This window comes from Letharia columbiana (assembly GCF_014066305.1).
Source record: "Letharia columbiana isolate WasteWater2 chromosome Unknown Sc0000016_s0, whole genome shotgun sequence".
NCBI lineage: Eukaryota > Fungi > Ascomycota > Lecanoromycetes > Lecanorales > Parmeliaceae > Letharia > Letharia columbiana.
This window is the reverse complement of record NW_023501056.1, coordinates 831,125-852,670: the sequence shown is the minus strand read 5'-3', so window position 1 is coordinate 852,670 and position 21,546 is coordinate 831,125. Positions and strand designations below refer to the sequence as shown.

At 50.4% G+C, this 21,546-nt stretch overlaps 8 protein-coding genes across 8 annotated transcripts; 4 read left to right on the top strand and 4 right to left on the bottom strand.

Annotated features, from left to right (window-relative positions):
* Window positions 1–127: 127 nt before the first annotated feature.
* On the bottom strand, window positions 128–4,673 carry HO173_005874 (uncharacterized protein; the record flags this gene model as incomplete). Its single annotated transcript, XM_037307786.1, has 3 exons — window positions 128–273; window positions 330–3,216; window positions 3,312–4,673. 3 exons carry the CDS (start codon window positions 4,671–4,673, stop codon window positions 128–130), a joined length of 4,395 nt encoding a protein of 1,464 aa, XP_037165595.1.
* Window positions 4,674–5,115: 442 nt separating this feature from the next.
* On the top strand, window positions 5,116–5,645 carry HO173_005873 (uncharacterized protein; the record flags this gene model as incomplete). Its single annotated transcript, XM_037307785.1, has 3 exons — window positions 5,116–5,134; window positions 5,191–5,303; window positions 5,364–5,645. The coding sequence occupies 3 exons, from the start codon at window positions 5,116–5,118 to the stop codon at window positions 5,643–5,645; spliced, it is 414 nt and encodes a 137-aa protein (XP_037165594.1).
* Window positions 5,646–7,908: 2,263 nt separating this feature from the next.
* On the top strand, window positions 7,909–9,558 carry HO173_005872 (uncharacterized protein; the record flags this gene model as incomplete). The annotated part of the gene is made up of 2 exons (XM_037307784.1): window positions 7,909–8,578; window positions 8,630–9,558. The coding sequence occupies 2 exons, from the start codon at window positions 7,909–7,911 to the stop codon at window positions 9,556–9,558; spliced, it is 1,599 nt and encodes a 532-aa protein (XP_037165593.1).
* Window positions 9,559–11,241: 1,683 nt separating this feature from the next.
* HO173_005871 (uncharacterized protein) lies at window positions 11,242–12,776 on the top strand (the record flags this gene model as incomplete). The annotated part of the gene is made up of 6 exons (XM_037307783.1): window positions 11,242–11,385; window positions 11,438–11,534; window positions 11,595–11,685; window positions 11,758–11,841; window positions 11,901–12,433; window positions 12,493–12,776. 6 exons carry the CDS (start codon window positions 11,242–11,244, stop codon window positions 12,774–12,776), a joined length of 1,233 nt encoding a protein of 410 aa, XP_037165592.1.
* Window positions 12,777–12,845: 69 nt separating this feature from the next.
* HO173_005870 (uncharacterized protein) lies at window positions 12,846–15,590 on the bottom strand (the record flags this gene model as incomplete). Its single annotated transcript, XM_037307782.1, has 6 exons — window positions 12,846–13,103; window positions 13,554–13,830; window positions 13,887–13,954; window positions 14,009–14,173; window positions 15,272–15,301; window positions 15,351–15,590. 6 exons carry the CDS (start codon window positions 15,588–15,590, stop codon window positions 12,846–12,848), a joined length of 1,038 nt encoding a protein of 345 aa, XP_037165591.1.
* Window positions 15,591–16,366: 776 nt separating this feature from the next.
* Window positions 16,367–17,097, bottom strand: HO173_005869 (uncharacterized protein; the record flags this gene model as incomplete). Its single annotated transcript, XM_037307781.1, has 2 exons — window positions 16,367–16,999; window positions 17,050–17,097. The coding sequence occupies 2 exons, from the start codon at window positions 17,095–17,097 to the stop codon at window positions 16,367–16,369; spliced, it is 681 nt and encodes a 226-aa protein (XP_037165590.1).
* Window positions 17,098–17,534: 437 nt separating this feature from the next.
* On the top strand, window positions 17,535–18,456 carry HO173_005868 (uncharacterized protein; the record flags this gene model as incomplete). The annotated part of the gene is made up of 4 exons (XM_037307780.1): window positions 17,535–17,565; window positions 17,648–17,976; window positions 18,039–18,204; window positions 18,254–18,456. 4 exons carry the CDS (start codon window positions 17,535–17,537, stop codon window positions 18,454–18,456), a joined length of 729 nt encoding a protein of 242 aa, XP_037165589.1.
* Window positions 18,457–18,974: 518 nt separating this feature from the next.
* Window positions 18,975–20,517, bottom strand: HO173_005867 (uncharacterized protein; the record flags this gene model as incomplete). The annotated part of the gene is made up of 7 exons (XM_037307779.1): window positions 18,975–19,076; window positions 19,144–19,549; window positions 19,634–19,741; window positions 19,892–20,170; window positions 20,223–20,276; window positions 20,327–20,426; window positions 20,478–20,517. The coding sequence occupies 7 exons, from the start codon at window positions 20,515–20,517 to the stop codon at window positions 18,975–18,977; spliced, it is 1,089 nt and encodes a 362-aa protein (XP_037165588.1).
* Between the last annotated feature and the right edge of the window lie 1,029 nt (window positions 20,518–21,546).

Here is a 21,546-nt window from a genome sequence, read left to right as displayed (position 1 = left end):
AGCCTCTACCCGGCGGGATCAGAGGAATTTGGTAATCTCCACGGTTTCCAGACCACAGATTCATGATCATCATAAAGTTACTCGCTCCTGTAAGGTAATAGATACAATCAATGACTTGCTTGCTGGCTCAGTGTGCGTTGAACTCTGCCCGCATTTTATCAAGCTCGTTGTCGTCCTGGACGGGCGAGACAGGCACAGCAGGGCCCTTGGCTTCAGATGTTGCTTGTCGATCGTGGAGTTTGTTTTCGCTCAAGCGATCAGAAGACTCGACATCTACAAGGCATGTCAGCAAGGGGAGTGAGACGGTGATTGTAGCTATCGCAGCTTACCAGAAGGTTTCACACTAGCTTCCTCCAGAAGTTCCCATTTAGTCCTCAAGTGGTTGTTCCCTACGTGCTTGACCCATTCCTCATCTGTCTTGAACTTCAAACGCCTATGCTGGCCGTCTTCAGTCTGCGTGTTATTTGATATGGGGTTGCTGCTATCGGAGCAGTCAGCCCATAAACATGGGTAGACGTCATCTATAGCTCGGCGGTGTTTCCTGACGTGCTTTTTCAAGGTCTCGAGACTATGTAATTCTGCGGGACAATTCTCCCAACGACATCGATACATGGTGTATGAAGGCGCAGAAGAACGCGTATCGTTAAAAAGATGCTCTGCCCTTTTCGTTTCGCCTTTTTTTGCAGAAGCCTGAGGAGTAACAATGACAACACTTGGCGAGCGAGATGGAATGACGACAGCGATACCATCTGTTGGCGTCATGACACTTATGGAATGTCTAAGACCGCTTGGCGTAGACGGTGTGGCTGTGGGAATTGGAGCGCTCGGCTTTCCAACTGAGAAACTTCCAACTGGAGGTGTGTTGCCTACTATCTCTTTGTCTGATGTTTTTGCTTTTGCTGCCGAAGGTGTTTGACCCACGATGAGAGTCTTGGTCTTCTTCGGTATCCCCTTGTCGGGGCGAACCTGCTTATTCTTCGCGCCAGGCGGTCGCCCTTTACGCTTGACGCTACCGGGAGTACTCGAGCTTGATGCGTTTAACGTTGTCAAATCCGTCTGCGCTGTGGAGGGGCTGTTATACGCAAATCGAGACAAGTCTGCCGTATTGGTGTTCATCATACTGCCCACGTTTTGAGCACGAGGTGGACCTTCGGATGACTGTCGTTGTGGTGTATCCGCAGAACCAATTGGTTGTATTCCGGATCGGATGCCTGATTTCTTATATGGTCCTCTCTTATACGGTTTCCCCTTGGGATCAAGCGTGCGAGAATGAGCCTGATCGTCCTTGACTTTATCCCCGCCATCACCGGCAACCATCACGGCCAATGGAGCTGGACGTTGACGGGTGACAGCTACAGCGGGGACTACCTCGTCATCCGTATCAAAAGTTTCTGCGTTAGCCTCGCCTTCCGGATCTACAAGATCCCATCTGAATGTACTTAGATCCGACTCATAGTCAACAGCTTTAAATCTTTCCTTCAATCCATCAAGATGTGCATTGAGTGGAGCCATGGTCGGGTGTTTTCCAAGACTAAGTAAAAAATCTCTGGCTATTGTTTTGGGGTTGTAGGTAGAGCGTCGTAAAGCATCCCGTCGCTTGTCGATGGGCTCTACGATATCATAGGATTGTAGCAAAGCATCTCGTCCGGAGTACTTGTACTTGAAAGGCTTTGGCGTAGTTCTACCAATATTTTGTTGCCGCTGAGCGACCTGATTGAAGATATTTTTGACGGACTTGTTGGTACGTGATGCAACCTCATTATCAATTCGAGGCTTCTGTTTATGGCGCTCGAGCTCTTCGTCGTCTGATAGCATTTGCGTCAGATCGACGATTTCTCCAAAACTTCTCTTTCGAGCCATCTCTCGTTTAGTCGGATGATGATGGACGAAGCCGTTTGGATGAATCGCTCCGTTCTGATCTAAGACTTGCCCATTGATCGGTCCTGGTTGCTGATAATGTGAGAACGGTAGGTGGGAGTGCAACGCTGGTTCGTTCGGGCGACCTTGAACTGGGACACCAGGAAAATGGCGTGGCTCATTTATTGTCCAAGATCCAGGATTAACAAAGCGATAGTCTCGGGCAAATCCATTACTTCGATTTCCTTCGCTGGCTTGCTCGGGGTTTAGAGGGATAGGAGCGTAAGGAGTAGCGTACCCATTCCGAGCCTGAAAAGCTGCCGCTGGAGGTACAGAAAATGGCAGGGGCTGGGGTTTGTTCGTTTGAGCTGCTGATTGGTTAGAAGTCGCTTTGACGATGTTTGCGATGGAACCTGCAGTAGGCGTAGCTGAGGTAGCTTTGGTGGTGGTGGTAGTGGTAGTGGTAGTGGTATCGGTATTATCATTTGAAGCAGTAACAGTGGGGGTAGTATTAGTCGGCGTGGCACGAGTAGCACTGGCGGTACTGGACGACGCAGCATTAGCTGAAGTAGAGGCAGATCCTAGGTCAGGAACAGCCTTCAGCAAGACGCGAGCGAATTGACCCCGATCGATAGCGAAGCCTCTATACTCAAGTATCTCACACATTTGATTATAGCTGGGGTTCTGGTCCAGAAGCTCATGAATCTCCTGGGTAGTTATGGTTTTTGCCTTGTTTGGGGGTGCTGATGTCAAAGCAATTCGTGCAGCTTCCGCCAAAGATTTCTTCTTGCTCTCAGGCCAATACGTCCCTCCGGGCTTCGGAGGCGGCGCTGGTTGAGCTGGCACAGGTTGAGAAGGGGGCGCTGTCAACGCTGTTACCTTTGTTGGGCGTGTCGAAGTAACCGTCGTAGCTTGCGTACTGGATCCTGGTGTTTGCTGGGCTTTGACCACAGGTGACTTGGAGTTCTGCTGGAATTGTTGCATGGCCTGCTGCATTGACTGACTTCCAGGATCTGGAAATATCTGACCAACTTTGGGCGTGGGAATGGCAATCTCTGGTGGTACCGGACTCTCGTGATTTCCAACAAAGTGATTCCCAGCAGCCGGCTCAGTGGAGCCTTTTGGCGTGACCGATTTTCTGCTTGTAGGAACTTTCATACTACCGCCTCGTCTCCGACGCTGGGCAGGGAAACGCCCTCGATCAAAGCCTGGGGGGAACTCATCGCCCTCCGGTAAGTCAGATTCAGGTGGAAGTTGACCCTGTATCAGACTAGGACTGGGCAATTGGCCATTTACCACTATGGGCGATGTAGCCGAGCCTTGAAGCGATTGTGAAGGAGCGCGTTGAGGAGGCTGGCTCTGGCTCTCTTGTCAGTCGGATGTAATTGAATCATCTCAACGCGGGATCAATTATAAGAATGAAATGAGTTGAAAAGGAGGTGATCATTACTAACCTTTTTCACTTGCTCCCAGATTTGCGTGAACAGTGAAGGATCTTTAGCCTTGTAATCGCGCATTTTCTCGATCATTTGCTTCATCTCCAACTCCATCTGATCCTTCTTGGCTGAATCTGGTTCGGTCCCATCGATCTGTGGTGTAGCTGGCTTGGGTTGTGTCGCAGCAAATCTTGCAGCCTCCGCTTCCTCTGCAGCTTGTTTGGCGGCTGCAGCCTCCACAGCAGCAGCAGCTTGCCGCCGTGAGTACTCAAAATGATTGAAGACTTGAGAGGGATCAACGGTAGTGTACTGTGGTTCCGCAGGCGTTGCAGGCGTGCTAGCTTGGTCACGCCTTGTATCTATGGCAGGGGACTGACGGACTTCGTTGATTCGCTTTGCCGCCGTTTCCTTGGGTGATGCATATGCCGCTGCCTTTTCCTTGGTGGCACTTTCTACTGGCGGATTTGCAGTAGCTTGTGGGACTTGCAGGTTTTGAGTCGGTCCTTTGGAAACTTGAGAAGATGATTGTCGCTTGTCAGTCTGCGGGGTGTGCACTCTGGTCTGTTCTTTCCCACGTACGCTGCCACTACTCTTGCTCACTTGAGCTTGGTTTGGCGTACTTTGAGTGGCCGGTAGCGTAGGTGAAGGTGCGGCTTGAGAGCCTAACACTGAATGGGATTGCTGCATTGCTTGGCCACTGAGCGGTCGTGATGGTTGAGAGTATTGATTTCTGAGCTGCTCAGTAGAGGATCGTGATTGTTGCGAGAATTGTGGTTGAGCTTGCGTATTGCTGCCGGCACTTGACCCGTGATACGCAACATTGTTCGTACTATAACCGAAGGAAGGAGAAGCCGTAGCTTGTTGCGATCTGGTATTCTCCTCTCTTGAAGAGCCACGACTGTCTCTCCGCTCATCGCCGGTCCGATACTGTATCTTTGGAGCAGAGCCGACTCCATAAGGACTCGCAGTGCCGTAATTTGCGTTACTTTGCTGCCGGTTGTTACTGGCCACCTGCTGTATTGCGCTATCCCGTCCCAGGCTTGACGCATACGCAAGATTGCCCAGAGCCGTCGCCCCGTCAATTGACGCACGATCGTTCGCATTAGTATAGCCCGCCCTAAAGCCTTGAAGCCGCCCATTTCCGGCTCCGTCCACGTTCGTGTTCATGTTCCCATATCCTTGGCTATCGTATGCACCAGAAGAATTCCCAGCTGGTTGAGCAACGGAAGACTGTGAAGGTTGCTGATTACTCTGATAAGGACTCAGCTGTTGGAAGGAGTTTCCTGGTTGCCCAACATTTTGACCAGCGTTCTGAAGGGGGGTTTGCCCTGCCGTTTGCTGCCAATAAGGAGAGTACTGGTTGTAGCCGTTATAGGACATTCCGGCGTGTGGAGCGGGCGTAGGGCCACTCCGAGACTGCCTACCAATAACACGATACCTATGAAGGTAGGTACCAGCAGGCTCTGTTTTCTCAGCTCAGACAATTCAACTGTCGTGGGTGACGAAATGAGTTTGAAGGACTGAGTGGTGGGCCCGTCGGTCCTGGTCGTCTCAGATTTACGTGTTTTTCTGTGTGACAAAGGATACCAGAGCAGGGGTTACGGCAGCCATCAGGAATGCTCCCGCCAGGTGTTGATGAAGTGTAGAGGTGCGCAGGCGCGAAACGAAGTGGACTTCGTCACGAAACTAACGGCCGAAACCTCGGCATACTCGCTAAGCCTTACGCGACTAGCGTCCCATGTCTTGGCACACACATTTCTTTGAGCTTGAAGGTCTCACAAATTCATCATACACCGAGCGACGACAACGAATCACCGCCGCCATGACGAAGATCAACACCTGTAGGTCTCTTGAATGCTGTGGCTCTTAGGTACTGTGCTGACTTAACGTTCAAAAGCCCTCCACTCCTCGCGGAGAAAGTCCCGCAAAGCTCACTTCAGCGCCCCATCCAGCGTCCGCCGCGTCATCATGAGCGCACCTCTCAGCAAGGAACTACGAGAAAAACATAATGTATGCTTCGTGAAACACATTGCTGCCTGTTCGCAGTCGTTAACCCTCCTTCTTACACAGGTCCGTGCCATTCCCATCCGCAAAGATGACGAAGTCACCATAACCCGCGGCTCCAACAAAGGCCGCGACGGCAAGGTCACCTCCGTCTACCGTCTCAAATACGTCATCCACGTTGAGCGAGTCACGAAAGAGAAGTCGAATGGGACAAGCGTTTCGATGGGCATAGCGCCGAGCAAGGTCATGATTACGAAGTTGAAGATTGACAAGGATCGGGAGAACATACTTGAGAGAATCAAGGAGGGCAGAGAGGAGAAGGCGAAGAGAGGGACCAAGGACGAGTGATGGAATTACGGTGGTAGTTTCACATGCAAGGAGTCTTTGTTTGCGTGAAGGATAGCAGGCTCAGGGTCTGGAGGCTATCCACTGGCTTTGAAAATGGAAGCAATGCGAAGCTCAGGTGCCATTACGCATTTTGTGACAGACAACGGTCCCCGGTGTTCTTTTATGCGGCTGGATGCGTCCTTCACGTGCATTTTCTCCCCTCTTCCCGGGCCAGGTCCCATTCTCCGCCTCCTTGTTCTTTTCTCGAATCTTTACTGCATCCTACGTTTTCTTCCTAAGTGTTCGTGTGACAGGGCAATGCATCCGCGTGTCATATCTCCTCGCTAACCTCCGTCGATGGTTCTCGAGGTATACGTGCTCGCCAGAACAAAACTCAAATCCCCAAGATACAATCTAGGGACATCTCGCCTGCAGACCGATCCCTACGCTTTCAGGTGATGATCGGAAGCGGTTTGATGGCGAGGGACACTCCTCTCTGCACAGCAATTAATCCACTGCGTCATTGATATTATCTTGCAGTTTCGATTATCGTTGAGTATCTATGGACGATAATCCAGGTGTTCATACCTAGTATCCGATGGTAAAATAGCCAATGAGAAAACAAGTTGCCCAGAACCCCTAGCAAACGACGACTCCAGCATACCTTCAATGAACGATCCCGCACCAAATTTTGAGCATTTTTGATCAGTCTAGCTAATTTGCCTGCCCAGGACTATTGTGGACTACACGGTCAGTATTGAGTGCCCTTGGCTGAACGTCGCGGCAAGCTTCCCACATGCCACTTTATTCGTCATGGCTACCTGCTGATAGATGATTCATGTCTAGCCTAGGAGACCGAGACTAATTGCGTATTTCTTGACCAACAGGTTCGAACACATTTTCCTTAGATGAAAGATTAAATCGCAGAATTGCAAGTTCCTTTCCTTGAACCGCCCCGATTCAGTTCCGTTGTTCAAATTTTCAAGCACTGAATTCGTCAGACCGAAGGCTCTTGTGAGATGTTTGGAAGTGTCTCTTGTAGCGGTGGGACTTTGTACATCTAGTCCGGCAGGCGTTCATGGGATTATCTCGGTTCGACTATCGACCAAGTCATAATAGCTGGGACGTCACAGGGGAGGCCAAGATCGACATTATGGTTAAAGGCTTGGACGAGTAGATACGGTATACATGCCGTGACAGCATAGCGCGCAAGCTCTGTATCCGGGAGATCAAAGATGTCTTGGACGCGCAACGAACGCTACCTGAAGAAGTATTGGATCTCGTCCGAGGCAATTTTCTCGTGAAAGCTGTGCAGGGTGCTCGAATCATCTTTCAAAGTCTCCCAGCAGGTATGTATCCACACAGGGTGCCCATGCTAGAAAGTAGTTGCTAGGCACGAAGAAGAGGCTGTATTGGCTATGTTCGGTCTGCTGCAAAGGTCTTTCCTCAGATCTTTATGGCAGGAGCGTTCTCGTTCGTCTGGAGGCGTTGATTCTCCCTCAGCAGCCACTCTTGCATAGCGAGGACGTCTGGTCAATGTCTCTTTCTTGCCGCGCCAAAATAAGTCCTCTGATACAGATAGGACGACCAATCCAGTGGACGGTCTCAATTTCAGCGCCTAAGGAGAATGATGAATGTTCTCATCGTACTCGTATTGCAAGAAGCATTGTTCTCGGATCTACAAGTACTCGCTGCGTTATTGATGAGTGAGCGTGGGGAAATCAGCCTTACAGATCCCACTCAATAAGGACGTCAGATGGTCAAACATCTTCTCCTCTCACGACCACCACCTCGCAGGATACTTATGACTAACGCAGTATGCTCAACTCAATCCTGTGGAAATCGCTGTACGTAAGAACGAGTTCAATTGAGTTTCAGACCTTTCAGGTCTACCAGTGGTAGCTCATCAATCCGAAGATAAGGAAGAACATGCGGGCATCCCGCGCTTTCTCACCGACCTCAGCCGAGATGCCTTTCTCAATTTGTGTCTGATTGCCAAGACCATCTTTGGCCTTCTGAATGGCATGGCTCCTTGTGACGGCACATCCGACTGGCCTAGGCCCTGCCGACTGGCATCATTTTCGTGTGTTCGAGAAATCTTTCAATATCTTCCTTTTTGCCACAATTGTGTACTTATCATATTCTTTCATTTCTTCCTTTTGATTGCCAGCTCTCGAACCCGATCCATCGCTGTTGACTTCTTATGGATTGATGCAGTTGTTGCTATCGTACTGTCTCTTTGGTCTGAGATTTGGCCCAAAGGCTTTAGCCTGGTTCCACAACCATGGATGAGACAGGCCCGGCACATTCATGGCTCCCAAAGTTCATGCGGAAGCCTAAGTCGCCGACGTTTTCCTCGGATGACACTCCCCCAAATGAGACTTCGACATTATTGCCTAGGGGAACAAAAGACTCTGAGCAACCGGAGGAGCCAGAAAACGGAGAGATCTACGAGCTTCTCGATCCTCTCAGTGGGTCAAAATCGCCATGGAGAGCGGTTCTGAACGAGTTCAAGATTCTACTGAAAGGTTCCATACCAGTGATCTTGGCCTACACACTGCAAAACTCGCTACAAACGATCTCAGTTGTAATAGTAGGCCGCGGATCGCCCGAGGATTTGGCAACTGCGGCCTTCTCGTATATGTTTGCTATGAGTACAGCCTGGCTTATTGCGTTGGGCGGAACAACCGCATTGGATACTCTATGCTCATCTGCTTTTACCGGAAGCAACGACCCGCATAACCTTGGCGTTCTCCTCCAAAGAGCTTTTATCATCTTAGGAGGGTTCTATATTCCCGTAGCAATACTCTGGTTCTTTTCTGAGCCGGTGTTCAAGGCTTTGGGACAAGGTGATCAACTCTCACATGATAGCGCCAGGTTTCTGTGGTGTCTCATACCTGGTGGCTTGGGCTACATATACTTTGAGTGCATCAAGAAGTATTTACAGGCGCAAGGTAGATTCCACTCCGATCAAGACTTTTGTCCCATGGTGCTAATTTGTCCAGAAATCATGCGACCAGGAACCTATGTTCTACTGATCACCTCACCAATAAATGCTGGTCTCAATTTCCTTTTCGTTTACACGTTCAAAATGGGCTTGCTCGGAGCACCGGTAGCAACCGGCATCTCTTACTGGCTATCCTTTCTTCTTCTACTCGCATATGCACGTTACGTCAAAGGCTGGGAGTCTTGGGGTGGATGGTCCCGAAGATGCCTGCACCACATGGGGCCGTTTGCCCGGCTTGCCACTCTCGGAATCATCCATGTCGGCACGGAATGGTGGGCATTTGAGATCGTGGCCCTGGCGGCTGGCCGACTTGGCACGATCCCTTTGGCTGCTCAAAGCGTCATCATGACTTCAGACCAGGTCGTGAACACCATTCCCTTTGGCGTTGGGGTAGCAGCTAGCGCGCGAGTGGGTAACCTGCTGGGTGCTAAAGACGCCAAAGGGGCGGCGAGAGCAGCAAATACGGCAGCTTGGCTGAGTATGATCTTGGGGACTGTGGTCCTGGTTATCCTGATGGGTAGCAAGGATCACTTCGCCAAGATCTTCAACGACGATGTTGATGTTGTCAAACTGACCGCGGAAGTTCTACCCTTCGTCGCTCTGTTCCAAATCGCAGACGGCCTCAATGGAAGCTGTGGCGGCAGCTTACGCGGCATGGGCCGACAGCACATTGGAGCGGCGGTCAATATTATCAGCTACTACTGCGGTGCCCTTCCACTAGGAATCTGGCTTGCATTCCACGGATGGGGTCTGAAAGGATTATGGGTGGGACAGTGCATTGCTCTGTACCTGGTTGGGATCCTCGAGTGGATCATCGTTGCGTTCAGTAACTGGGATCATCAGGTCAAAAAGGCGTTCGAAAGGATGGACGAAGGGGATAGGACGGAGAATGGGATTCCGCCTCCTTCCGATGGTGACGCTCGTTGATACTGTACAAGCATATTGTACACTTATGAGTTACGGACGATAGACTACGACGTTTCTTTTAGATTTCGTTGTATACAGACGTATCTAGAACTCAGCGACGTATAGGATAGGCTCAATTCTGCGTTCTCCTCAATCGTGTCTAGCACAACATATACTCGTTATCATTATCATCCCCAAAGGAAACAGCAGATGCTCCCAAGTACCTTATGAGGCGCAGCGCGAGATGGCATGATCAGTTATTCCCAGTTCCCACATGCTTCAGGAAACCAGTTACGAGATGGAATGTAACTAAAGTACTTGCCTCAGTCCCCAGACCTCCAAGAGCAAGCCCCGTTACCCCTAAGCCCCTTCGGGTTAGCCCTACTCGCACAAACGGCGGCAGGCAGTCAAAACCCCGTAATCTTGCAGATCCGCACTATTTTGGCGTACGTCCCATACAAATTTGAGCTTATGTTTTTTTCATGAACAATCATCTCCAGGGCACGATTGCGATTCAAATTTCTATCAAAATAATCTATTTCTCGATATGGGCTAATTATTTCACATCTTCTCTATCGAATACGCTATTTTTTAAGATCATCTCTTAAGAATCCAGCGACGTTGACATGGGCATTCAAAAAATCCGCAGAATTAATGCCAAATTTCGAGTATTGCGCGACAACAATTATAATCGATTGGCTCGAGATTTCTTTTGTCAGAAGATCCGTACGTATATGTGAGCCTCCGGAGCACGTATTTGACGTAAATAATCAAGTGGATTGTGGTACGCTGGCACTCGAGGCTGATTTGGCTTCAAAATGCCAAGAATGCCAAGGAATTTATACGTTAAGAATATCAAAAAATCACCGCAATGCGCGCAAGTTTTTTTAAAAGAAATAGAGAAGAATAAATGGAGAAGAACAGAGAAAAATAGAGAGTAACGGAGAAGAATAGAGAAAAGTCAATGATTTACTTATGTGTGCGCACGCGTATATATATTTATGTGTGTGTGTTGCAAATACTCGGCGACACGCGTTGATTTGTTGACGTATTTTAATACATTCAAAATACGTAGTTAAAATTCGTATTCAAGTCAAAAATGCGAAATTATGCGGGATTCCTTGTATTTTATTAGAAATAAGCCGGATCTGCGCGTAAGATTAGGATTTGCCCTCAGACGTGCTTCCTTCAGGTTCCGTAGTAAGCAGAAGGCGCTAACCCGAAGGGGCTTAGCGATCTTGGCACGTTCTGAGGGACTGAGCAATAAAGTACGGTAAATATTGTATGTATTAGTAATATGGTCTTGGCGCTTTTCCCAATATTTGCCCACTTATTCTAAGTGTAAGGTCATGGCTACCTTTTATCTACCAACAATTACCTACTTTAGTTTTATCGGCGAGCGGCAGCAGGATGATGATTGATGACATGCCAATCGACCGCTATCTGGTGTATCAGCTTTCCTTTTACCTTCTAGCTTTCAGTAGGCATGTGATTCCAGGTTCAATCGAGCCAATCGACCGGGCTGCTTACTTCCAGCTGCGAATGGCGGGGCGTGTAAAGTTACCTTTCCCGTCTCCATCACCGTTGAGGCTGTCGTTGTTTGCATTTGCTATAACTAAGTATCTAGAGTACTGCTGCTGTTTCTTGCCTATTGGCATATACTTGTCTATCTAGCATCTCATCTCAATTCAATCACTTACTACCATGTTGCTCAATTCCCTTTGCTTCCTTGCCTGTGCTGCACTTGCTACCGCTCACCCCGACCACGACCAAAAGCCAATCGCTGGTCCTCACAAGAGCTTATGGTACAATACCAGGAGACCAATCCCAGGTGATGGTGGAACTCAGGTACTTCTTACCATCTCGATGGCCATTGACTGTAGCTGATCTTGCGAGACAGGCCGATGCCGTCTTCTCAGGCATCTCGACATTTGGCCGTCTCCCATACTGGCCCTGCCTCGCGGATGACAGCAAGAAATACGATATTGCCTTCCTAGGTACCTACCCTTCACATCTTCTACCTTCTCCACCGCGCAAGCACTGACTCAATCATCCAGGAGCGCCCTTTGACACCGGAACCTCCTACCGCCCAGGCGCACGTTTCGGTCCTAATGGCATCAGACAAGGTTCTCGCCGTCTCAATCTCTAGTACGTCCAACTTTTTGACATCAAGGGCTTACTATTGCACGAATGGCAAGGCTCACGCAAAGTGCGTTTCAGCGGCGGCTACAACGTCCCCCTCGACGCCAACCCTTTCAATAGTTGGGCCACGGTGATTGACTGTGGAGATATACCCGTTACATCGTGCGTCTCTACTTCCCAAACTACCAGTGAGGATGAACCGAACACTGATTTATCCCCAGCTACGACAATGCCTATGCAATCCAACAAATCGAAGACGGTCACAACAGCCTCCTCATGCGCGCACCCGCCACAAATGCAAAAGAGATCGGCCCTGCAAAGGACAAAAAGACCCTGCCCCGCATCATAACCCTCGGCGGCGACCACACCATCACGCTCCCTCTCCTGCGCTCCATCAACAAAGCCTACGGTCCCATCAGCGTCATACATTTCGACTCCCACCTCGACACCTGGAAGCCCAAAGTCTTCGGCGGAGCCCCTACGCTTCAAGCCTCTATAAACCACGGCACATATTTCTACCACGCGCACGGAGAGGGGTTGTTGGCGAACGATACGAACATACACGCGGGGATCCGCACGACGTTGAGCGGGTTGAGCGACTACGACAATGATGGATACTGCGGGTTCGAGATTGTGGAGGCGAGGGAAATCGATACGATCGGGACGGGTGGGATCATCAAGAAGATCCGAGATCGAGTCGGCACGGAAAGACCAGTGTATCTGAGCATCGACATCGACACCTTGGACCCAGCATGTACGTCCCCTCCCCCGCCAACCTTCTCTTCCCCCCCAAACTGACACATATTCCAACAGTCGCCCCCGCAACCGGCACGCCCGAAACCGGCGGCTGGACGACGCGCGAACTGCGCACGATCATCCGCGGGCTGGAAGGCATCAACTTCGTCGCGGCCGACATTGTCGAGGTGGCGCCGGCATACGACACCAACGCGGAGCTCACGACCATGGCGGCGGCGGACACCCTGTTCGAGGTGATGGGTCTCATGGTGAAGAGGGGGCCGATGAGCGTGATGGGCAAGGGGGAGGGGCGGGGCGACGGGGAGAAGGATTCGGTGAGGGGGAAGAAGGAGGAGTTGTGAGGTGGGGGGGGGAAGTTGGGGACGTACAACGGATGAGATGTGATTGGAATGACGTGGATGGGACATCTTTCAGGAATAGCTGGGATGAGTGGGAGACACTTGGACCCAGTGAATGATGTACGTAGCGCCGACGGACAGGTCATATAGATGAGGAGCAGCATGGCTGTATGGAATCCAATCGAGTACACCGCAGCAGGCTTTGTAGGACCGTAACCGGGCTTTTCCAATGTCGACGGAGCTGGACTGGGTTTTCATGATGAAGTCTTGTGATATTGCGATGACAAGGCTCTGCTGATGCTGGGTGTAGTGACCGGGCGCTTGAATCGCCTTGGCAAGAAGAGGTCTATGTAAGATCGTAAAGGTTTGGGTCGGCGGGACGCTGGTCAGGATGAGACGATAGGAAATGTGGAGAGGCACGGCGAGCTTGGAACCAGTATTGGGCAGGGTAGGATATGCCGATGATCGATTGTGCAGTCTAGAAGCCTATGAAAACCCGCTGAAATACTCCTAGAGAAATATTGCCTTCCTGATTATTGATGCTCGACCGGAAGCACACCGCATGTGCAAGCTCTTCGAGCCATTGTAATGGTACAGAACCGAGAGGTGAAAGGAAAGATCCGATGTGTATATGAAGCCTGCTCCTTCGCATGCATAACACCCCCTCCTTGACAATCTATTTCTTCCTCGATATCAGGCGAGCTGTGGCCTTTGGTGTTTGGTAGCTCACTGCAACACTGATCAGCAAGACATTGGCTTGAACTCTTGAAAGATACTTACGGAAATCTCGTCCATGCCAATCTCCTCTCCATTCGTAGCTGGTGCAGCAGCGCCGTTCATAGTAGCGGCGGCATCTGTAGTGGCCGCTGTACCATTTGCAGCATTGGCGTCGAAGTAGTCAACCATTTCTGCGTCAAGCTCATCTGCAGTCTTCGCTTTGGGACGTCCGGCATTGCGGCCACGACGTGCGCCACGTCCTCCAACTCGTCCTCCACGAGTAGCTGTTCCATTGGTCGCAGGCTTTGGGGCAGCGGACTTTGGCTGGCTCTTGCCTTGTCTGTTCTTAATTAGCACATTCTTCGGCATTCGTCAACCGTTACCATTGAGGCTTACGTTACGCGATCGCCCAATCCTTTGACAGGAACTGCTGCGGCTATGGATGCATTGAGGACGACCTCAATCTTCATCGACGTTAGCAAATGATCCATGAGCAGGGCTGCTTTAGCGAGCTTTACCTTCATGGGACGCTTGTCGACCAACATTCCGTTGAGTTGAATGAGAGCGTCGTTGGCGCTGGCTGATTTGCTGAAGACGATAGTTGCAATGCCGCGGCTCACACCGTTAGGTCCATAGGTGAGCATGGCTTTCTTGACATGGCCAACGGACTTGCTGAAATACTCCTATAGTAAGAAATTGGGTATCGAGTCAGTTCACTGGTATGCCGTCAAAAGTTGTTTAAAAGGTACGGCAGAACGGCGAGCGAGCCCAAGGAGAGACATCTATGGAGAGCCAAAACCAGTCAAACGGACCCTTGCTATCAGAGCATCAGCGAGCAGCAGCAAGGATTAGTTATACTAGTAGACACTAGGTCAGATTCTTGTCCAGGTCGAGGATCAGGAAGCCATCGGGTTTGGTCATCGTAGGAGTCTCCGTCCGTCGTCTTCACGTACCGGTCGCCCGATGAATGGCCTGTTCTACCGTAAAAGTGGCCCGTACTCGGACTCGAGGACACTCTTATAAAATGCGTTGATCCCATTCGTCGCGCCACGAAAAGCCCATCAGCGGCGTTGAAGGTCTTTAAAGCGGGATCAGGGTAGCGGTTGTGGTGTCGAAAATGAGAGCAGTGATTCAGGTAGCTATGAAAGAACGTCTCAGCTCGACGCTGCGATGAACCGTAAATAGCTACCCATCCGCGTGTCAAGTTTCTCGGAGGCTCGAGTATGTTGTCTGAAGAAGCGAGGGTGTCAGGCCAACATATCAAGCCTAATGGCTTCATGGGCCTTGGAAGACGTGTCCGCGGTTTCGAAGAGATTCAAATCGCATTTCCCGGATACTGAGGTTCCATGGGCTGTTTTGCTCTTGCTGCTTTGCTCGCTGATGCTCGCGCCATATGAATCACACATTGTACAAGATTGGATATTCTGCACATTCACTTTCCCAATAGCGACATCATCTCTCTCCACCGTCTTTTGCCCTGGAGCTGGTGTAGTCTGTTTGCCAGACAGAGCATACATCGCAGCGATATTCGGTGCAAGACTTTGGTGTGAGCTCCACTTCTCATCGCTTTGCGTCATGCTTCACGAAAAAGCGAGCTAAAGCCGATGGAAGGAGTAGAGTATGAACCTCGCCTTCTTGACATGCTGTCCAACGGGGTACGAGCTCACGCTCAAAGGAAAATGGGTCGCTCCACGAATGATCGAAAAGGGCCGCAATAATCGAGTATCATAGAAGTGCCGGCGCAAAAAGTCCGACAGATGGTGGCCTCAGGTTCAACATACCTTGATCTGGAACTCATTCACATCGGAGGGCTAGAAGTTTCAGTTACTGTGGCACGATGAGGTCTTCAAGGACTCTTACCAAGTTGCTCACGATGATCTTCGACTCTCCACTCCCTGAAGCTGGACCATTTGGAACTGCGCCCTTTGCAGGTGCCGTCTTAGCACCTCTTGTGTTCTTCTGGATGCCTCCTACGGGAGCCGCTGTGGCTGCTTTCGTCGTTCCATTTCCTGCGCGACGACCTCCGCGTCCACGACGGCCTGCGGTCTTGCGACGGGTGCTGAGGATCTCATCAAGGCTCTGGTCTAATTTTCCTGACATACTGAGATGATGGTAGTGCGACTTGATTGAGTGATTGAAAGTTGGCTTCGCCTGGTGGAGAGGTAAGGATTAGGATAGCTCCTTCTCGGGCAGGGAAGGCTGAAGGTAGGCTCAAGCGAGTCCTTGATGGCAAGGTCTTGATTTGTGACCTGTGAAGCAGCTGTGGATGATGTGCTTACAAGAGCAAGGAACCGGTGATGGTGAAGACGAATGGTCTGATGGCTTAAATAGTAATTGTTTGATGTGTTGGCTGTTGGTGGTGTTGAGATGTGGCTGGCAGGCAGGGTTTTGACACGAAGCGGCTCGAGTGAATTAGAGCAAGTGAATATTGAGTTCAGGTGTAGTGATGAACGTTCAAAATGATGATGTGATGACGGTAAGTCAACAAAGTGTGTTGTTGCTGAAAGACGGAAAGGAGGGAGGACGAAGGCAAGAAATCGCAGCCGCGCTAAAACTCTACGGCCTAGGCCCAATGCGGCTCTACAGGGGGAAGCGCAAGGAAACCGTGAATGAAGTGAATGGTAATGGCTTCATGTGCAGTGATCGATGGATTTTCACAGCTACATCAATGACTAATTGCATACACTTGCATACAGTGAAAGACGCCCCCTGCGCTAATGTAATAACGGCACAACACCGAAGGTCTCGGATTTTGCCTCATATTCTCTAACGCCTGAACGTCCTGACGGCCCATTTTCCATATTCTTGTTGGCATATCCAGTGCTTCGCCCAACGGCGTACAAGTGCATCATCTCTTCAGCAGGCCGAGAACTTTATCAGCTCTTCAAGGCCTCCAACCTCCCCCGCATCTGCTCCAGCGTAGCCTCCTGGTCTTCCAAGTCTTCTTCTTCGGCTGGCTCCTCTTCCACAGGCTTCTGGTCCACCTTAGCCGCGCCCATTTTACCCTGTAGTATCTCCCCAAGCACCTTATCCACCTCAGCCTCCGCTTCCTCATCTTCACCCTCCAGCAGGTCATCATCCGGGAGACTATCCCCCACCATCTCCTCAATGATCCCCGCCTTCATCAGCTCCTGCGACAGCTCCCTCATCGTTCCTGTAAGCTCTGGTAGTCGCACCAAAGAATTCACATCTTTCATTATCCCCGTAGAAGCCTTAATGCTTCCCTCAATCTTGCGGACCGAGAACGCCTCATTCACTTGCATATGCACACTCTGTAGCTGCGCCTTACTCGTAGCAAGCCGATTGCTCTGCTTCCGTATCCTAATCATCTCTTTCGCAAATGTGCGGGTCTCCAGGGCTGCCTGTTTGGCTTGGGAGGGGTTTCTCTGGCCTCGTTTCGAGGCTTGGAGGATGTATTGGCGGGTCTTCTGGTCTAGCTGCTTGAGCTGAAGTATGTCACGATCCAATTTACGGGTGTTGGCTCGTATGAGGCCGTTACACTTCCGCATCTGCTAGAGGTCAGTGCTGTGCTTCCTTTGCTCTTGGCGGGGTGACTGACCTGCGCTGCTGGGTCGGGCTTGAAGAAGACAGCTTTGATTGATTCCATGATATCGAGAGCGAGTGGACACTAGATAGTTGTGATCCCCTTATCTCAGGCCCATGTTGTTGTGTTTTGTATAGAGTATGCAGCTTCAAAAGCTTCTTTCCCAGGATGACGCCCCCCACTAGGCCAAAAGCCACGAGCTCTGGAATGTCTTTGCTTAGGCGCGTAAGTTATTCGTTGAAGCCATCGATTGCCTCTTCTGTAAACTCAGCGATCTCTGTATCTGGCCTACGATGCACGAATTTGGAACTCCGCATAGATGTTGCTTCTACCAATTTCTATCAAGATCTTCAGCCTTGTGAGCCGCGCTAGACTTCACTTTCTTTCAAACGATCTTTATTTTCTACATCAACTTTTGCTATACAACTCACTCTAAGCAACTGCTATCAATATTTCCTAGCACCGACATCACCTCAGACTGACCCGTCTTTATCTTGACAATGTCTGAATCCAAGCAGACCACACCAGAGGGTGAGCAGCTACCGCACAAACAACCTTGACACAAAATCGTAGCCTCTCTGACCAAATGGCTAACCACCTCCTCTACTCGCAGTCCTTTGGGCTCAGCGCTCTTCCGCCTCTGACCCTGAGCGCAACTACGTTTTACTCACTATATCTGCCCCTGATGTCCCCGACAAATCATTCGAAGTCGACCTGAAGCCCACATCCCTAACCTTCACTGGCCACTCCGACTCCAAAAAAACCACCTACCACGTCGAGCTAGAGTTCTTTGCCGAGATCGACGTTGAAAATAGCAAGACGCATCACACCTCGCGAGATGTGGAGTTTGTGCTTAGGAAGAAGGAAAATAAGGCGGAGTATTGGCCAAGGTTGTTGAAAGAGAGCAAGAAGGTGCACTTCTTGAAGACCAACTTTGATAAGGTAGGCACTCCTCAGAGAGTACAGGGAAGAAGGATCAAGTCAGCTGACTGAGGTCTTTGTAGTGGGTTGATGAGGACGAGCAAGATGCCGCGCCTGAAGACGATATGGGAGGCATGGGCGGTATGGGAGGTGGCATGCCAGGTATGGAGGGCATGGGCGGAATGGGTGGCATGGGTGGCATGGGCGGCATGGGCGGCATGGGCGGTGATGGAGGCTTTGGTGGCATCGGTAAGTCTGCGAGCCTTCCCGAATCACACACAAATACTAATCAAGCCAGATTTCTCAAAGCTCGGCGGTGGCGCAGGCGGCATGCCAGACATGCCAGACATGGGCGACCTCGGAGACGACGCTGAAGAAGGTGGTGATGACGACGAGGAGATGCCCGAGCTCGAAGACGAAGCGGAAGGCGAGGAGGGAAAGGGCAAAGGCAAGGAGGCTGCAGAGCCTGCCACGAGCGCCAAGATCGAAGAGGTGTCTTAGATCTTGAGATCTAGTACATAGCGAGCAGATTGGCCACATTGCAAGGCGGTATCTTGAGGGAAATGACACTGGTTGCCAATGCTGGGTAATGCTACGATGATAACGCACTAGATAGACCTTGTACTTCAGCGGTGCCTGCTAAAAGCGATAGAGCCTCTCGAGCTTACATCTTTATCGTGTGACTCTACTGCCACGCGCTGCTTCGCGATGCGGTGCCACCGGTCTGCTGCTTTACTTCAAGTGGCTCTTCTGGGAACATACCAGCCTTGCAGGCTGCTGTCCATGGCTAACAGTATCGTCTCCACGAATATATATGACTTCCAGCCGTCACCGTTCCCTACATTTTCTATCCTATATCCAAAGAACCAAACGTTGTTTTTCTCGTACATCTAGGTGCAACAGATGGTGTGTACCAATCAATAATATATATAACATCTTACCAATCCCCCACCCATGTCCAATCCCCGTATCTAGACCTAGACATGTCCATGATGTTCTCGGACACTAAAATCTCCTATTCATTCAATATGATCAGACTGCTTGCTGAGCCCATACTCATCCGAGCTCCCATTCCCCTGCCTGTCCCTCAACATATTCGCGGCTCCAGTCTCAATCATACCCTACATCACGCGCAGAGTCAGCTTTGATTCCCCCGTACCGCATCCAAAGAAGGGGAAAGCGACTCACAGTCCTGGTAATATGCCTCTGCAATCCGTCCTCCCCTTCTTCATGCACCGCATGCCCCTTCCCAATCTTACTCAAACTATCCCGCATCAAAAACTCATAGTACCCCGTCGCGAACAGCGTCGCAGGCACATTGACCAGAATGGCGATCCAGCTGTAGTTCATATAACTAAAAGCCTCTCCACCAAAGAATATAGCGGCCACGATTCTCGTTCCAAGATCACGAGCGAGGTTTGTAGAGATGGAGATGTCTGCGAAGCCCCAGACCATGGTAGCGTATGCAAGACCGATAGCGAAGGGAGCGCCGGCGGGAGAGACGAAGGGATTCGCCGGGTCGAGACAGGCCCAGATCACGATGCCGATGTAGGAGTCGACGAAGAATTCGGTCATGAAGAGGTAGCCGAGATTTCTGGAGGTGGCAGTGTGTAAGTAAAGCTCGTCTCTGCATAAGGTTTGGGACGAACTAGGAACAACGAAAATAAGATTCACCTACGTCTGATTGGGATTTGGGAATGTGCACAAAATGCTTGCCGGTCCTCCATTGTAAACCATCGGCCGTCCGGCAGCCAAGGTTGCTGCCTTGAATTCTTGGATCTCCGGCCTACGCGAAGTCGGAGTCAGCATTGCGCCTTCGAGCCCAGAATCCAATTTATGAGAAAAGGTCTCATGAGGGAAAAGACCCTTTCACTCCGCAATCTGTCGTGTCCCAATCCTGATTTCGAATAGGAAAGCTTCACTCCGAAGTACGTACCAGTACATGCCCATAAGCAGCATTCCTGCGATGAATGCTCCAAAGATCTGAGAGAATATATAATAAGGTACCTTTTTCCAAGGGAAGCCCTGCCAGACGGCGAAGCAAATTGTGATGGCAGGATTGAAGTGACCACCCGACGTAGAGGCACAGGTGATGATAGCAAAAGCGATACCGATTGCAAAGCCCCAGCCAATTTGAAAGATACTGCCGAAGGCTGTGGGATTGGGTTGGGCGGCATTAATGTAGAAGGAAGTGATGGCTGCTATTCCAGGAAAGCTGGTGCGCTATTAGTCTCTTCGCCTTGTCATAATTTGCAGAAAGCACTCACACATAGAAGAAGACTCCTGTAGCTTCTGCCATGCACTCTCGGAGCCAACGTGGTCTAAGGTATCTCAATATAGACCGAGCAGCGTGGCATTGAAACTTATTTACCGAGCGTGCTCGAAATCGAGCTTTCTTTGCGATACTGGCTTCCCAGCAACGACATTTCGAGACAAATGCTGCTGAACGGCTTCGGTTGCACCCAACTCCACTATTTCAAGGTCAGTATACACTTACTCCCATTGCATATGTTCCAACGTACAGTCATTGGTCTGCAACCTATGCATGTTATTTGATGTCATCTTGCAATCGAGCGTGGTGGTTCTATATAAACGTATGAAAGCTCATGAAAGAAAGAATAGAACGGAGGAAACAAGATAGCAATGGTGGACGCAGAGAGAGGTTGGAGAAGGTATAAGACGGCTCGAACGGAGAGGCATGAGGTAAAGGAGACAAGTCGAAGCCGCCCCTCTCGATTCGAGCCACTCCCAGTGCTGCCGAGCTCCATTGAGATTGGTTATCGTTCTAGTCATGATCTAACACTTAGCCAGCGGGTTAATTTTCGGCAACGGCATGGATATTTGCCTCGTGTGAGGTGTGCATGCGCATGGGCCTTGGCCATGAAAGGGAATGATCAGGCCTTTAAAAGCAGCACAGTAAACGTCAAGAGAGCCATGAGAGATACAATACGTCTGAGTTTCAGCAGCGCCGTTGATACTATCAGCATCAGCGCGCACTCGCCCTGGACGTCAACGGTGTCGGAGATTTTCAACTTATCACCCCACGTCTTCCCCAGTCGGCACTTCTCCAGAAGCGCATGCTGCCTCGGCATCCGTAAAAGTCTCTCCACATTTATCAAAGTCAATCCGTGCACTAAGGACAAGGTAAAGAGTAAAGGCGCGGGAATGCCGTCATTAGCGATCTCTCCACAAGGATTTCTGCGGCTAGTATCTCAACGTAACGACTCAACTCCGAGATGGCTGGCGTACCGTACTTGAATTGAAGGGTGATGCATACCTCAATTGCTGCATGGTGCGATTGCCACTGCAACCGTAGGGCAGACTTCTCTTATGCTCCGTCAAAAACCTTTGGAGCTCTACAGTTTCCCAATGAATTGGTCGACTTCCAGTTCATGCAGGGTCTGAGCCTACAGATGCATCTTCGCCCGTCTCTCACTCGAGCAAACCATTCGTCACTTCTCCCAGTCTCTTGATATCTGATAAAGAGAAGCACAACTTCTCAGCAATTGCTGCGTGAAAACATCAGCCACCGCCGAAAACGAGTTTCAAGCTTATCACGGAATCGCGATAATACCTTGAGGACTCATTGGT